We start from the raw sequence: 15314 nt of genomic DNA, 5'->3' as shown, positions 1-15314 counted from the left end.
TAAACTCAAGGTCATCTGGATTTGCTCCTATATCATCCTTTAAATCTTCTTAACGATCCCTCCATCTCTGTTTTATGGACCCAAGCTTAGAAAGGTCAAGTGATTCTTCAAGGCCACTAAGTAAGTAAGCAGTAGGGCTGGATTTCTAACACAGGTCTGTCCAACCTTGAAGCCCAGCCAGGAGACTGTCACCTTCATTCCACCTCTGCAACCTTGAGTGCAAGTCTATATGGGGATCAGATTGGCTCTCTTCCAGGGTTGGATGAGGTCTCTTTAAACACTGTGATTCTAGGTCACAGATTAGAGCACACAGAAGAATGGGCATTCCCTTTACTCATTTAATCCAATGAACTGCTACTGAATTTTGTTTTCATGTGCTTGAAGGGTACTACTTCTGTATCATTTTCACTCATCCTCAGAAAGGCAGCTCACTGCTTGCGGGTGATGCCTTCTAGAATTTTGGCTGAACTGGGCGATTGAGCTCATAATTTTTGTTGGTGGGATTAGAATTTGGGGGAGATGGTACATGAGCAAATTGAGAATTAATGAGGTTTTATAGTGTTGTTATGAACTTTATGATGTGAGTTGATTGTTTCATGTAGCCTTATAAAACAAGTTAGAGATGGTGGAGGGTGATTGCATCACACCTTCTGTGCTTCTGAGAGAGATGAAGCCTTCTTTATTGCTTGAGATATTTCTTGATGCTCCATTCAGACCAGCCCAGTTTTCAGATTTTAATATGTTCCTGTAATAGGTGTGGAGAAAAAAAGAGGAAGAAGGCGGGGGAATCTCTCAGACCAACTAGTTGCACTGCCATTCTTGGTAACGATGAATGACTAATGGCAGAGCAGAGCACCCAAACATACAGAAGCAGACTTGTTTGGCTTGGACATAAAACAAATAAGCCAGTTACACATTTCTTGGATGGCTGGCAAAGGTTTTGTCGTCATAGCAACTCCCCCATCAAGCTTGCTCTGCTATAGGAGTTGTCAGCCTCTGTCCCAACCCTAAGCTACCTAAGGAGGAGGAGCTGGGTCTTGTCCATTTCTCATTTATAACTAGCTCCAAGTGAGGGGGAGGGACGGGCAGGGTTGCTTCCTGCGCGGCTGCTTGCCTGAGTTATTGCCACAAATGCCTCGGAAGCAGCAGTCTGACTGCATCCTTCTCATCACATTCCTGGGTGTATCTGGGCTGGTTGGTGCAGTTACCAGAACATACCACATTGGGATTGTGGAAGAATACTGGGACTATGTACCCCAGGGGAAGAATATTATTACTGGGAAAAGTTTCGCAGAAGACAAGTGAGTGTACTTGGGGTCCTCACAGACTCCCAGGTTTGGCTTCCTTTTGACTTGATATGGGGAAGGTTGCATTCTTGGGGTAGTTATAATGGGGTGAGTTGATCTAAGTAAATAGAAGGGGTTTTGTGTTTGCTTGGAAAGCCCTTGCCTGGGTGGGTGTGTAATTTGGAAGAGACATTCTTAACTCCATCTATTTGTTGAGCTTTCTATTCACAACTTTGTCTGTAAAGAGCCATATATACAATCAGGTGTTTGAATAATGGCTTATTCTATAAATGGATAATTTTCGTCTGGCACCACTAGTGGCTTCCAGGGGGGTCTGGACTTAGTTTGTTAAAAAACAAAAACAAACAAACAAACAAAAATCAATGGCAATGCTTGGGGTGGAAATCTGAGGATTTTCAAGAATTCTTCACTGTTGAAACACACAGTGTTTTCTTAGTTTTTATTTTGGGAATGAAAAATCATCATTGGAAATAAGTATGCTATAGGTAGTTATGTTTTGTTTTACAATATTTAAAAGAGGAAGCAGTTATAAGAGATTTGGCTGGTGTTTTAAGAGCTTCCTTGAGTCCACTTAGAAATGGCTTTTTCACTGGTGAGAGTCTTGTTTCAGCCCAGACTCATTCACTCTGAGGGCAATATCCTATTCCCAGAACCCATGGCATAGCTGGGTGAAATGTTTCTAGAGTGTTCTATGTCCCTGATTTTTCCTTTTTGCAGAAAATGCCCTTGCTTCCCCTCTCCCTTGCAGGGTCCATTGTCTTATATCTCTTATTTGTTCCCTGGAACTCCCTCTGAAATCACAGCCCGGATCCAGAAGGTGTCATGCATGTTTTCAACTTTGTGCTTCTGGAACATCTTTTGAGATGTTCTGGCAATAACTGCTGACTATTCGGATGCTTGCTTCTTTTCTGATAAGCAGAGCCCATTGCGTTTAACATTTAAGCTCCATTTTCTAAAGATGAGGTTAGTTGATAGGATTCAGGAACAGTACCGGCTCTGCCAACAAGTCTTTAGAGCCAAGTGCCCCTGCCCTGGGGAAAGACCAAAGATCCCATTGGCTTGGACACACAACTTCCAGGTTATGCCCAAAGGTGACATAGTCATAGATTTTTTTTTAATTTAAGAAAAGCAGTGCTTGTATCAGCCAGGCTGCCAAGAAAGGCTTTTCCTTAAGCTTTGTACCAGGAAATTTAATGTCCAGAAGGCTATTTCCAAAGAAAGCTTTTGATTTCTTTGAATCCCAAATGTGGTGGTAGTCTTCACTGTGACAAAGGGATGTAGGATTGAAAGGCTGCACTAACTGCTAGCACCCTTCCCTAAAAATAGAGCTCTATTGTCCTCAGAAAGGGCTCAATAGAAAATGGTTGTTGTGAGCAACTATTGGATACAAGACTATTAAAGATGTGTATGGACATTGAGTGTAGTGAGTATGGCCTTTAAGCTCGATGGGATATGGGACTACCTTTCTATATGGTTGAGTAAAAAGCCCAGAATTCTACTTTCTCCTAAAATGCCTGGTTTTCTTTATCTTTACCTAGGAATTCCACAAGAGACTTTTAATTCATGGCTGCTATACATGTTATTATTCCCACTTTATAAGCCAGGATCTGAGGTTCCATTAAGTATTTGCCAGAGTTTGCAGAGTAAAGGTGGCACCAAACTCACATTTTTTTGGCTCCAGAGCCTATATTTTTTCACTGTGCAACTTGTTTCTTGGCAAAGATGATCGTTTCTCACTGAACTAAACTCAGTTTTGAGGAAGCCATGGATTCCAGTAATAAGAAATTTCCTGAAAGACTCAATTCTTACCAAAGGTAGGTTTAGTCTCAGGTGTCACTCTTCCCAGAGAGACACTGAAAATGATCACTGGTGTCATTGACCAAACAAGTTACCTGTTCATTCAGAAACCTAAATTGCTTTAAATAATCAGATACTAGAATGCTATTTCCACAAAACTGGTTGCAGGAAGAAGTCAGGGGCTCTCTTTTTCAGGCATCTGATGGTGCTTTGAAGAAAGTATAGTAAAATGTATGAAAACAGTTACAGTGAAAAACAAAAGGAAAAAAAGAAGAGCCATGACTAAAACACAGTTTGGTGTCAGATTAGAGTGAGGTGGTTTACCAAAGGCTGTGCTTTCATATGAGAGGACTCCTGCCTTTGAGGAGCAGCTGACATACTAGATGTCATACCTGGGATGCAACAGGCCCCACACGTTTCCTTCTAGTGGAAGAGTGTTCCTGCAGGGCTGACTCCTGACTCTTGAAAGGGGAGCTTGAGTGAGTGCACAATGCATATTGTGTTTTATCAACAGTCACGTCAGGAAGTGCTGCTATTGGTGGGGCAGACGTCTCAGGGCAAGTCCCTAAAAAGGCATAATTGCATAATTGTGGTAGGCTGCTGACCCTTGTTTGAAGACCACAGGACACATATCACAGGTGTCACAATTCACATGTCACAGGTGCCACAAGTGTCACATATGAAGATGCCGCGACTGTGAGACATGCACGGAGTTCAGTATGTGTGCTCTGTGCAGTGTCATTTCCCCAGGAACAAGGAATCCTCTTGGATGATGCCACCCTGTCTTTCACTCGGCCTCTGGCAGGATGAGCAAACAGCATTTCTGAGGACAGTCTGCTATTCAGGATATTGAGACAAATGCGTGGTATTTAGAGGTCCAAGAGAGCTGGGTGCCCAGTATTCCATTATGAGTGGAAAGAGCCTGAAACGGGAATCAAGAGACCTGGCTTCCAGTCCCTGCTCTGCCCCCACTGGCTGTGTAATCTTGAGCATGTCATATAATCTCTCTGAACATCAATTTTCTTAATTGTGTAACAAGGAAGTTGAAATATGATCTTTAAACTCACTGGTTCAAAAATTAGGGGAATAGGAGGGAAGTACCAAAGTTTCAGTGATGTAAAAAAGCTTAGAAACCAAAATTAGGCAGTGCCACGAGCCTAGTAAATCCCGAGTCACAATCATGAGATAGGAAACAAATTGAAATCATTTTACCAAGACACTATAGCAGTCAATGGTGCAATTTAACTTTTCAACTTGGTAATCCTTGCTTGATCATAGGGTTCAAAAATACAATTAAGACTGTAGCATGATATTTCCTAGAAAGTACAGGACATAGGAGTTATATTCTATTTAGAAAATGTTCTTTTTTCCTGGTGCATCTGTTCCTCCTCTTCCCTGTCGTGCTTCCTGGGCACACAGGGCTCCTTTGATTTGCTTGGGGATGGTGTCAGCATTTGATCCATTCATGCCATTCCTGCAGGGGCTCATAAAGCACATAATTAAGGGGTGACTGTGCTTCGGTGGTAAAAGCTGGCCTTTAATGGAACCAGAGTGGGGTCACCTTATTTGAAACCACAATTCTCACCAAAGAGCTCATTAAGCAATGAGCACACATGCAGGCTTTTTCTTCCCAGGGAAATGCAGGGGTTTTCGTGGGTGCTAACGCACAGGTAGAACCACACTTGGACATGAGTGAGGCTGACCGCTGCTCACACACCAGTTTTGTCGGGTCTGTTAAGAGAGTTCACTTAACCACATCCCTGTCGGCCCAGGTGATGGCAAAGGGCTTGGAGCACCGCCTAGGACCAGGCCCTCGGACAGGTGTGAAGGAGACACCCATATGTCTATCTGAAAGAGACATCTGAAGGGAAGCAGGTGGGGTGAGAGAGAGAGGTTTTTGTAAGCCTTGAAATAAAGGATATCATCCCATTAGGGCTTGATCTTGACAGACAGTGACTTTCAAATCTCAACTTCTATCTTACCAGCAGAAAACAATCATGTGCGTGGCCTGATGCCATGTGACTCTCTTAGGGTGGCTGTTATTCCCTGTATCAGTTAGTGATTGCTTTTGGCTACCAGTAGAGACAAGAATAGAGTGGGTTACACAAATTAGGGTTTTGTAATCTCTTCTAAAAGAAATCCAGAGGTGGGCAGTCCAAGGCTGGTGAAACAGCTCATATGATAGGATTTCAGGGGCTTTCTCTATTTCTAACTCACTATCCTTTGCATGTGATTTCACTCCTCAAGAAAGTTCATGGTCATAAGATGACTACTGGAACTCCAGCCCTCATGTCTATGTTCCAGGAAGGAAGAGAGGAAGAAAAAAGCGGAAGTGTCACAATTCCTGCTGCATCAGCCCTTTAAAAGGTTCTAATGGAACCCCCACCTAACCAATTCTACTTACGTCTCATTGTACACTCAAAGCCACAAAGGGGGCTTGGAAATATAGTCTCTTAGCTATGTGCTTTTCAGCTTGAATAAAAGCAGGATTTGATTCTATTACTAAGAAAGAAGGGGAGCATGAATATTGCAAGGCAGCTGGCAGTTCCTGCCACCCTCCCCTACCTCAGTTCTCCTTATTTCTCATCCTTGATAAACACCCTCTTGGTCCCCCTCTTTCCTTTCCCAATGCCTGATTAATGGTGTTTGAGAGAACCCATAGGCAACATAATAGCTGACTATCATTAGTCCTTACTGTTTCAGGCATTGTCATAAAAGCTTTCCATGCCATGCAGAGGGGTGACAGATCTTCTGCCCTGGTCAAGGGGACCAGGAAGTCCAGGGTGGGTTTCCTCAGCCACGTGTAGCCCAGCAGTGGTCTAACAGAGATGCCAAGGCAGCCTGATTTCCCGGCGGATGTAGGACTCTGGTATCAACTGAGAAGCTTAGAATTCTTGCTCTACTTACTAGGCAAGTAATTGAGTCTCTCTTCGCCTCAATTTTCTCATCAGTAACATGGGGATAATGACAGTCCTCGCTTGAAGCAGGGGTTGTATGAGTTTCCTGTGGCGGCTGTAACAAATGATCACAAATTGGGTGGTTTAAAACAAGAGAAATTTATTCTCTGCCAGTTCTGGAGGCCAGAAGTCTGAAATGCCGGCAGGGCCCCACTCCCTCTGGAAGCTCTAAGGGAGGATCCATTCATTGCCTTCTGATGATGCCTTATTCAAGCTTCTGATGGCTGCTGGCAATCCTTGGCCGGAGGAGGGGGCACCACTCCAATCTCTGCCACGATTTTCATATCCCCTTCTCTTCTATATGTGTCTAATCTGCCTGTTATAAGAACACTTTTGGTGGCATTTAGGACCCATCCAGATAATCCAGGATCATCTTCTTATTTCAAAATCCGTCACTTAATCACATCTGCAAAGGCCCTTTCTCAAATAAGGGAATTAGGACGTGGACTTATTCTTGGAAGCCATTATCAGCCCACAAGGATGGACAGCAGGAGGCTCCAATGACATGAGATCTGTAAATGCTCAGCTGTGGTGCCTGGCACTGGATTAGCGCTCAAGAAATGCTAGTCCTCATGGTAGTTCTCCTATCTCGAGGGCTTCTCTGGAGAGCAAGGGCTTTGTGGGAAAGAGACCTCACAGGTCACATTGTCCTCTTTTCTAATTAGAGCTTTGCGAGAAATAAACATAACTCCCATAACCACTGCTGATTGAGCCCTCCCTGTCCCAGGTGCCATGCATGGAGCGCCACATCTCATCTCATTTACTCCTCGTATTGGCTCTGTCATGGTCACTGGTTTATAGCCGAGGAAACAGGGGTCTAGAGAAGTTAAGTCACTTCCTCAAAATCTCACAAGATCAAGTGGGGGAGTTGGGATTTGAGCTCATTCTCTTTTCCCTTTACCACGTGAATTTGTTTTTAACACATCTTATGTGTGTTCTGAGGGGCTTTTGTGGAAATGAAGTCGGAGAAGGAAAAACTCAAGACTTACCGTGTTTCCCCGAAAATAAGACCTCGCTGGACCATCAGCTTACAGCTGATACATCTTTTGGAGCAAAAATTAATATAAGACCAGGTGTTATTTTACTATAATATAAGACCTGGTAATAATATAATATAATATAATATAATATAATATAATATAATATAATATAATATAATATAATATAATAAATATAATACAAAACCAGGTCTTATATTAATTTTTGCTCCAAAAGACGCATTAGAGCTGATGGTCCGGGTAGATCTTATTTTTGGGGAAACATGGTAGGTAGTACTAGGAAACCAGGGTGAGATTATGTGACTAGGAGCACATCACTTGGATGGGATGGCTTTAAAATTATTAATCTAATTAATGAGGGTGTGTCTATACCTGAGTTGCAATGTGTAATCACCATCTCCACCCTTCTCTTTGCTGAGTGTCACTTGTCTCAATCTCGTCCTGTTTTCTCCTTGGTGAACAAAGCCTCTTCTCAAGCGTAGACAACTGGTGCTTGTCCATATTGTGACACTAATGGTCTCACACGTATGCTCGGACCGTACCCTCTGTTAATGTTACTTGGAAGCTCATCTTCACCTTGTTTCTCCCACCACCCCGCACATACTCAAGTGCTCTGTGATGTACTTGACACTTAATATAAGAAACTGAGTGTTGTTATTTATCCTCCAATGCATATGTTTTGTCTTCCCAACCAGATTTTAGTATCTTGAGTGCAAGGATTGAGATTCACACATCTTGGCCCCAATCTCTAGTTTAATGCCCCATATACAGTAGAGGTTCAACCGTTGCTCGGAATGATTGACTGGATGGGGGAAAAATCCCACTAAAAGATCCAAGTTGTGGGGGACAGTGGTGCTGGTGAGGTGCACACCCCCTGTGATCTAAAAACTCCTCCGTATCTAACCTGCATGCCCCCTCCGCGCTGGTAGCTGGTTCCCACAAGCAAGTTCATCCAAACAGTGGTTAATCGTGCTGCTTTGGGAAGGCGTCTCCCTTCAGAGTATTGCCCCTGGCCTTGCAACCTGAAAGTTTGACATCCCCATTGGCCTTTAAAGCAGTTGCTAGTGTGAAACTTCCCAGCCTACCTGGATTCCTTCACAGCAGGACTAGACCCTGCTCAGCTTCAGTCAGAACGGTAGCATGCCCGTTGGGAATGAACCTGAGAGGGAGTGATTGTGAGTCCCTCACAAAGGGGCCATCCTGGGGCTACACTATAAACAATACACAGTCCACCAATGCAGGCATTCTAACGTGTGCACTCTAGCTAAACCGCAGGCTGCTTCTTGTGCAGGGCTCCCGTGAAGTCACCCCTTGCTTGTTCCTTGGGCAAGATTTACATCTTCTACCTCGTCTAGCCCTCCTGTTACAAATGCATAATGTGTTCTTAGGGGTAGTTGGCTGCATAGTCACTAAAAAGACTGCTTTCTCTTACTTCCACCCCTCCCCTACCTTTTCCACTTTTAATAGTTCCCATAGTTTTAAATAATTTCTTTTTTGTGTGTGTGGTAGGTGCTATAGAAATGTGGTTTCCAAACTTGCATGCATGTCAGAATTGTATTAGAATAGGTCAGGTTGTGTTATATTTACAACTAACCCCTGAATCTCAGGGGCTTAACACCATAGAAGTATACTTCTCACCCACACAGGTTCACAGAGGGCCCTATGTCTCCAGGACAACTGTCCTTCTTGCGCAAAATGGGAAGCCAGGCTGCTTGGATCTGGAGGCCTCATATCTTCACTTGAGGCTTTCTTTTCATGCAGCAGAGGAAGTGAGGTAGTATTGCAATGGCAGTTAGGTCCCATGGCCTGGAAGAGACACATGTCACATCCACTCATCTGCCCAAATCCCGCAGTTCCACCTAACTGCAAAAGTTCTGCTTTCCCCTTCTGCTGGGAGGAAAGCGGAATCAGAATGGGTCAGCACTAGAAAGCTCTGCCATAATAATCATTTAGTGAGCTTAGGAAAAATACAGGTGCCACAGCCCTAACACCAGAGAAGTCTGACTCAGTTGCCCTGAAATGGGGCCTGGGGACCAAAATTTTTGGCTGATGTCCCAGATAATTCTGATACAGTTAGTACATGGGTGGGCAATTTGGAACGACTGCTTTAACAAAGCTAATCCCCTCTTGGGGTGACTCCTGGCTGTTTAGGTGATTAGACTGACACATGTCCAGAAAGGTGTAAAACAAGACAGTATATAACTCAGGGCTAAAGTATGCAACATATAGCATAAATGCTGTAGGAAGTCAGTAAACACTTCCCCTCCCTCTGATATGCTCACTTCTTGTTTGGGTGGTTCTGCCAGACAGTTTGTGATAAGTAACTCTTGCTCAGCATGCATTTGCATGTGTGTGTGTGTGTGTGTGTGTGTGTATGTGTGTGTGTGTGTGTGTGTTGGGAATCCGTAATAGAGAAGTTAAGAGGAGAAGATATCCAACAGTATTTTTGATCTGCAATTGGAAATCCACAATTGAGACTGCAAAAGTACTGTTTTCTATTTGAGGTTGGTTGAATCTGCAGATGTGAAACCCAAAGATACAAAGGGCCAACTTTATTTATTGAAAACAATCTGTGTGTACGTGGACCCACACAGTTCAAACTTGTGCTGCTCAGGGGTCAACTGTATATCCAATGATGCCTAGGTCCAGGGTAGTGTACGTGGCCACAAGAAAATATCCACTGAACCTCTGTCCAGAAATCCAACAAGTGGCCTAATAAGCCTTGGTTTGCTGGGCCTGCCTTCCAAAGACTGTTTTCTTCCTCCCAGGGACCTGCTGACAAGTAGGGTTTGCAGCCATCTTGTCTTTTTGTAATTTATAAACCGAAGCTTATAACTCAACACAATTTTTTTAAAAAGCATTTAAACAGAACATAGCATGGTTTGAAAGTGATTTCTTCACAACCGTGTTACTTCCTCACTCTAACCAGCGGAGGCATCTAGCCTGTCCCAAACAACCTAATATTATCATGGACTATGGTCAAATCTGTCAGCAATAAAGCCCCTTTCAACAAGAATGGCCTTGGCCTTGGAGGTGGGAGAGCTTTCAGGGGTCCTCAGCTGAGCCAGATAAAGAGGTGGAGCAGCTGGGCCTCAGCTCTAAAGGACACTAGGACATCCCTGGGGTGCTGGAGTTCTCGCTGGGGGAACAAAATTCACTGGAAATGACATTGAAGGTGGAGAAAATGACAACTTCCAGAACTTCTCTGGGGTGAGTATTGTATGTGGTTGAAAAGAATCACTTACTTGAGATGTGGTTTGGGAGGTGGAAGGAGAAGACCCCAGGGGATGTACTCAAGTAATAACAGGTGGTCACTGAAATCCCTTCAAAGGAAGATTGGTCCCATGAACTGTAGGGTGGGCTTCTTGTGACCAAGAAGGTAAGAACTGCCACCACCAGGCCACCTTCTCCTCTCCTCAGCATTCTCAGTCTTTCCTCCAAATAAGATCTGAACAAGTATTTTTGCAAATATCGGTTGAACGAGCCCATATTATTTATCTGCCCAAAGCACCAGATTACTAGCCTGTCCAGACACCCACATGTGTCAACCCTGCCCTGCTCTTGGTGTGGAGCCAGTGGAGGTGTGTGTGTGTGGGGGGGTGTTCCTGGGACAAAGGAAGAAGCCGTGTTCCGTCCTCCCACAGAGGAGCCAGGGAGGAAAAGGCCAGCTGCCCAGGAATCGCAGGGCCATTCGTCCCAGAGGCAGCAAAGCTCTGTCTCCCCAACCGCCAGGTTCAGCTTCCAATCCAAGAAAGAATTGGGAAAGAGAAAACAACAACAACAACAACAAAAACAAACAGAAAAGGGTTGGGCAGGGAGATACAAAAGAGTAGAAAAGAGAGGTGCTGAAAGACACCTAGTAGGTGCTTATCCTTTATTTTTTTAAACAAATCACTGAATTATTGGAAGTGAATAAAAGAGAATAGAGAATACAATACTGAGAAAAGAAAACAACAAAAATGAATATGATGATGGAAGTAAGTAGATGTTGATTAGAGGGAAGACATAAATAGCTAAATTTAAGAGATTAGAGGAGCATGCAAGAGTTCCCAGGCAGACTCTCTCCTTGGGTTGCCCACATGTTGCCAGAAGCTCTGGACTCACATCCCTCATTCCAAGTGCTCAAGAAAAAGATCCTTCAAAAGTCTCGAGCATCCCTTGGATTAAACCAACTAGTCACTCTGTGGCTGTCCCTGTACTGCTCACTGTGAACCAGGTGGTTTGGTTAAGGGAGGAATTCCCCCAATTGGCCACGCCTGGATCCCAAGGCCTCCCTCCACGAGTATCTGAGGGGACTTGGTGTCTGATAGGTTAGGCTGAGTTACTTGCTCCATCACTGGAGCTGGGGGTGGAGCCCCCTCCAAAGCACTTAGCATGGGAATGGGAAGGTATGCTCTCAGATCAAAGTATGGCGTGTGGGCGCTGAGTTGGCGAAACTCCAAAATGTCTACTACATCAGCCTTTCCATATTCTGTGCCAGGGTAATTCCTCTTTGCTCTTTGCAACCATGTTTAGGCATTACTTCCTCTAGGAAACCTCCCCTGATCTGTCTTCTACTCCAGATGATTAGATGCCCCAGGATATAGTCTGTGTTCAAATAACTCTCTTCTAAAATGACAGCTCCTTCAAGTTGTTGTCTTTTTTTCTCTGTATCCCCAAGACTGAGTACAGGACGTGGCATAATTGAAGTTTGTTGAATGACTGAGAGGGAATGCATGCGTGTGCATGTCAGGAGTGTGTGTGAGAGCAGGACTTGCCTCTCACCCTCAGCGGGGCATAGCGACATGGTGATGGCTGCACCCAGGCGTGGTAGCTCTTTTCCTCAAGCGGAAGCCAATACTTCTGGGCTTGGCGCTAGGGTTGGAGCCCTAAGCTAAGCACAGAGACTGAGAATTGTGAGGGGAGTTCCACTTGCCCAGGGAAAGATGGTACGGCCACCTCCAAGTTGGCGGCACCATGGCTGCTCTTGCCTCAGGCTCCCAGACCCCGAGGAGGGTCCCTTTCACCCTGGGGCCCCAGGAGGGCATCCAGTCACACCAGGTCTTAGAATCCTATTTTTTCACAGCCGACGCTTTTTTTCTGTTGCACCACCCCTGCTGGTCTCCTGACAACCTCCCTGCCCCTCATCTTTGCTCACCCCTTTGCCTGGCTCCTCTAAAACTTGCACATGACAGCCATAGGATGGTCCTTAAATGCTAATTATCACGTCACTCTATGAAAAGCCTCTGTACGTCCTCAGCGCTTCCAAGATAAATCCTGAATTCTTCAATCTGAAATTCAAGTTCATGATCAGTCTTTTAAAAGATATTTCATGCATCCATACATCTCATTCCTCCCCTTTCAGACTTGCGCCCTGGTCTATAACCTCCTGTCCCCCAGTATTATGCGCACTGCTTCCTTCTCATTGCTTATGCTCTGTCCCTGCTTTGTGTCCTCACTTTTCCATTTTGTGATCTAATCCTACTTCTCCTTAGTTCTTGCATTTCTCATGAGGTGTTTTTTGACCTTTTCTACCCACAGAAATCTTTTCCTTCTCTGAACAAATATATTTGTAGAAAAACTGAGCCTGTGTCTGTTGCATCAACCACTCAGTTGGCACTTACTTACTCATATACTGTTCTGTGCAGTTCCTTCATTTTTCCATGATTGCATCATGAACTCTTGTATCTTTTCACAACATGTAGCAAAGTGCTGGGAATGCCGTAAGTGTACATTAAGTGTTTGTTCAATGAAAAATAAAAGGGGAGCGTGTTGAATGAAAAAGGGCAAATGGACACTGTGACTTTAGAGTATTTGGTTTTGTTTTAGTTTGGTTGTGAGTACTATTTGTGCTTTTTGGCTTGTCACTTAACTCTCTTAGCCTCAGTTTCCTCGTCAGTAAAGTGAGGATAATCTCACCAGCTCTATAGAAGTCACAGGGTTACAGTGAGCACCAAATGAGAAGCCATACATGAAAGTACTTTACAACTTGTTAAGGTAAGCTATTACAATTTTTCTTTTAATTTCAATTTTAAAATATTTTCCTTCTTATTTTTAGACTTGCCACCTTATTTCTCGAAAGAGGGCCCAACAGGATAGGTGGTCTTTACAAAAAGGCTGTTTACAGACACTACACAGATGACACCTATTCCACAGAGATCCCCAAACCTCCCTGGCTTGGATTTTTGGGCCCCATCGTGAGGGCTGAAGTGGGTGACGTGATTGTCATCCATTTAAAAAACTTTGCTTCTCGACCTTACTCTTTGCATCCACATGGCGTTTTCTACAAGAAAGATTCAGAAGGTAAATATCAATCCTTTGTTATTGGTGTCTTGTCTGTATTTCATAATCAAAGCAACTGTCAGTTACGGTGAAAGGGATTCTAAGAGCACGAGGATTACACATATTCATTTGTCTTCTCTCTGTCTCCTTCTCTTCCCACACCCCCTCTTTCTCTTCTTTTTCTCTTTCCCTTATTTCCTCCCTCCCTTTTGTCTCACTCTTGTTTATGTTGATACAGAACTGAGTATAGGGCTTCCTTGGCACCTGCTCCACCATGCCCCCCAACAGCACACTAACGTTGTTCCTTGTCAGTCAGTCATGACTGGGTAGCACATTGGGTGAAGAGCAGCACACAACAACAGGTCCCAGAGTCCTGTCCCAGGAACAGCCTTGGCTGTAGAGAGGGTGTCTCAGTGTAAGCTGATCTCAGCTTCTCTGCTAAAGGCTACTGACTTTGATGCTTCCTTTCTGAAACACTCCTGTACCACCTTTCAATGATAGCCATCAACAACTGCCAATAATAATAAGCAAAAAGGGAGCATATTGAATACATTGTGAATAAAGGAATCTCTAGGAAAATTGCTATTTGTATTCATTGGTATCATATAATCAAAGAAAAATGAATCGTCTCAGTCGAAGCTTCAAGACAAGACCACGACCCACCCACACTTCCCCAGTTCCTGACCGGCAGCCTCTCCATATATAAATTCAGAAGCTTCCAAGCCATGCATTTTAATCACAGGATTTTGGATAAAGATGGTGTATGGGCATGCTACTCATTCATTATTGTATTCGCAGATATGTGTTTAGCACCCAGCATACCAAACACTGGGATAGATCGTGCATACACATTTTTGAGCAAAAGCAAACCAAGTTTTCGTGGAACTTACAGTCTAACATGAGAGACAGACATGTGTCAAGCAATTTCACACATAATGTATTTATTTCAATAAATTAAAAGCTTAGGCAAGTGCTATTAATAAATAATAACTGAGGTTTATTGAATACTTACCATGTACCAGGCACTGTGACAGACGTTTTATAGATATCATGTCATGTAAGCCTCAATAACTCTATGAGGTAGGGATTATAATTATCATCTTCTTACAGATAAGACGTTCAAACTCATAGAAGAGAAGGAAATTGCCCAAATCTTATAGTTAACAGGTGATGGAGATAAGATGTGATTTCAGGGAGTCTAACTTCGGTGACTGTGACCTTAACCACTATCTCTACTGCCCTTTATTCTGTGTGAATGCATTTTAGACAACTGCCCTAGTCTAAAGAGTTCAGGATTGCTTAAGCCAGACCACGCTAGGCCTTGCAATCTATGTTCAACACATTTGACCTTCATTCAAAGAGTGATGGGAAGCCATGGAATGATTTTAAGTAAAGAACAATATGATCAGACTTGAGATTTGAAAAGATCACTCTTGCTATGCTTGGAAAATGGACTAGAGACGCAAGATATGCAGTAAAATCAGCTGGGAGGTACTGCCCAAGTCCAAGTGAGAGGTGGCGTAGTTTGGACTAGGGTCATGATGCTAGAGATGGACATAAATGGATGAATTCGAGAAGAAGCAAGGACAGGACGTGTGGTGCTTTGGAAATGGTGAAGGAGGAAGAGCAAGGAGATAAGAATGCTTCCTCTATTTCTGGCATGTGGCATTGAATACTGCTGGTGCCTTTCACTGAGACAGGAGACAGTGGCTAAGGACCAGATTTGAGAAGGGAGAGCTAATGTTCTTTGGGAAAGGTTGTTTTTGAGATCTCTTTGAGATTTACAAGTGGTAGTGTTCAGTAGACAGTAGGATGTCAGTGTAAAGTTCAGAGGCCATGTCCAGGCTGGAGATAAAAGCAGGTGTCACTGGTATGTAGCTGATTGGGGCACTGTTGGGATGGGTGCTATCAATCAGGGAGACAGCTCTGAGCATGGAAGGAAGGGAGCCAGCATTATACGTTGAGGGTTTCTGACACTAAATGGCACGTAGAGG

At 43.9% G+C, this 15314-nt stretch overlaps 1 protein-coding gene across 2 annotated transcripts in view; it reads left to right on the top strand.

Moving 5' to 3' along the window:
* Positions 1-1096: 1096 nt before the first annotated feature.
* The window catches only part of HEPHL1 (hephaestin like 1), a 58201-nt gene continuing 43983 nt past the window's right edge, over positions 1097-15314 (top strand). For both annotated transcript variants that reach the window (XM_088791505.1, XM_019737563.3), the window contains exons 1-2: positions 1097-1301; positions 13097-13341. In XM_088791505.1, the coding sequence (XP_088647631.1) occupies positions 1132-1301; positions 13097-13341 (415 nt within the window). In that variant the 5' untranslated portion in view covers positions 1097-1131. The remainder of the gene's footprint in view (positions 1302-13096; positions 13342-15314) is intronic.

Source organism: Rhinolophus sinicus, chromosome 14 (genome assembly GCF_057876585.1).
Source record: "Rhinolophus sinicus isolate RSI-liver-muscle chromosome 14, RSI-T2T, whole genome shotgun sequence".
Taxonomy (NCBI): Eukaryota; Metazoa; Chordata; class Mammalia; order Chiroptera; family Rhinolophidae; genus Rhinolophus; species Rhinolophus sinicus.
Note: the sequence above shows the minus strand (reverse complement) of the source record. Positions and strands in the feature narration are given on the sequence as shown.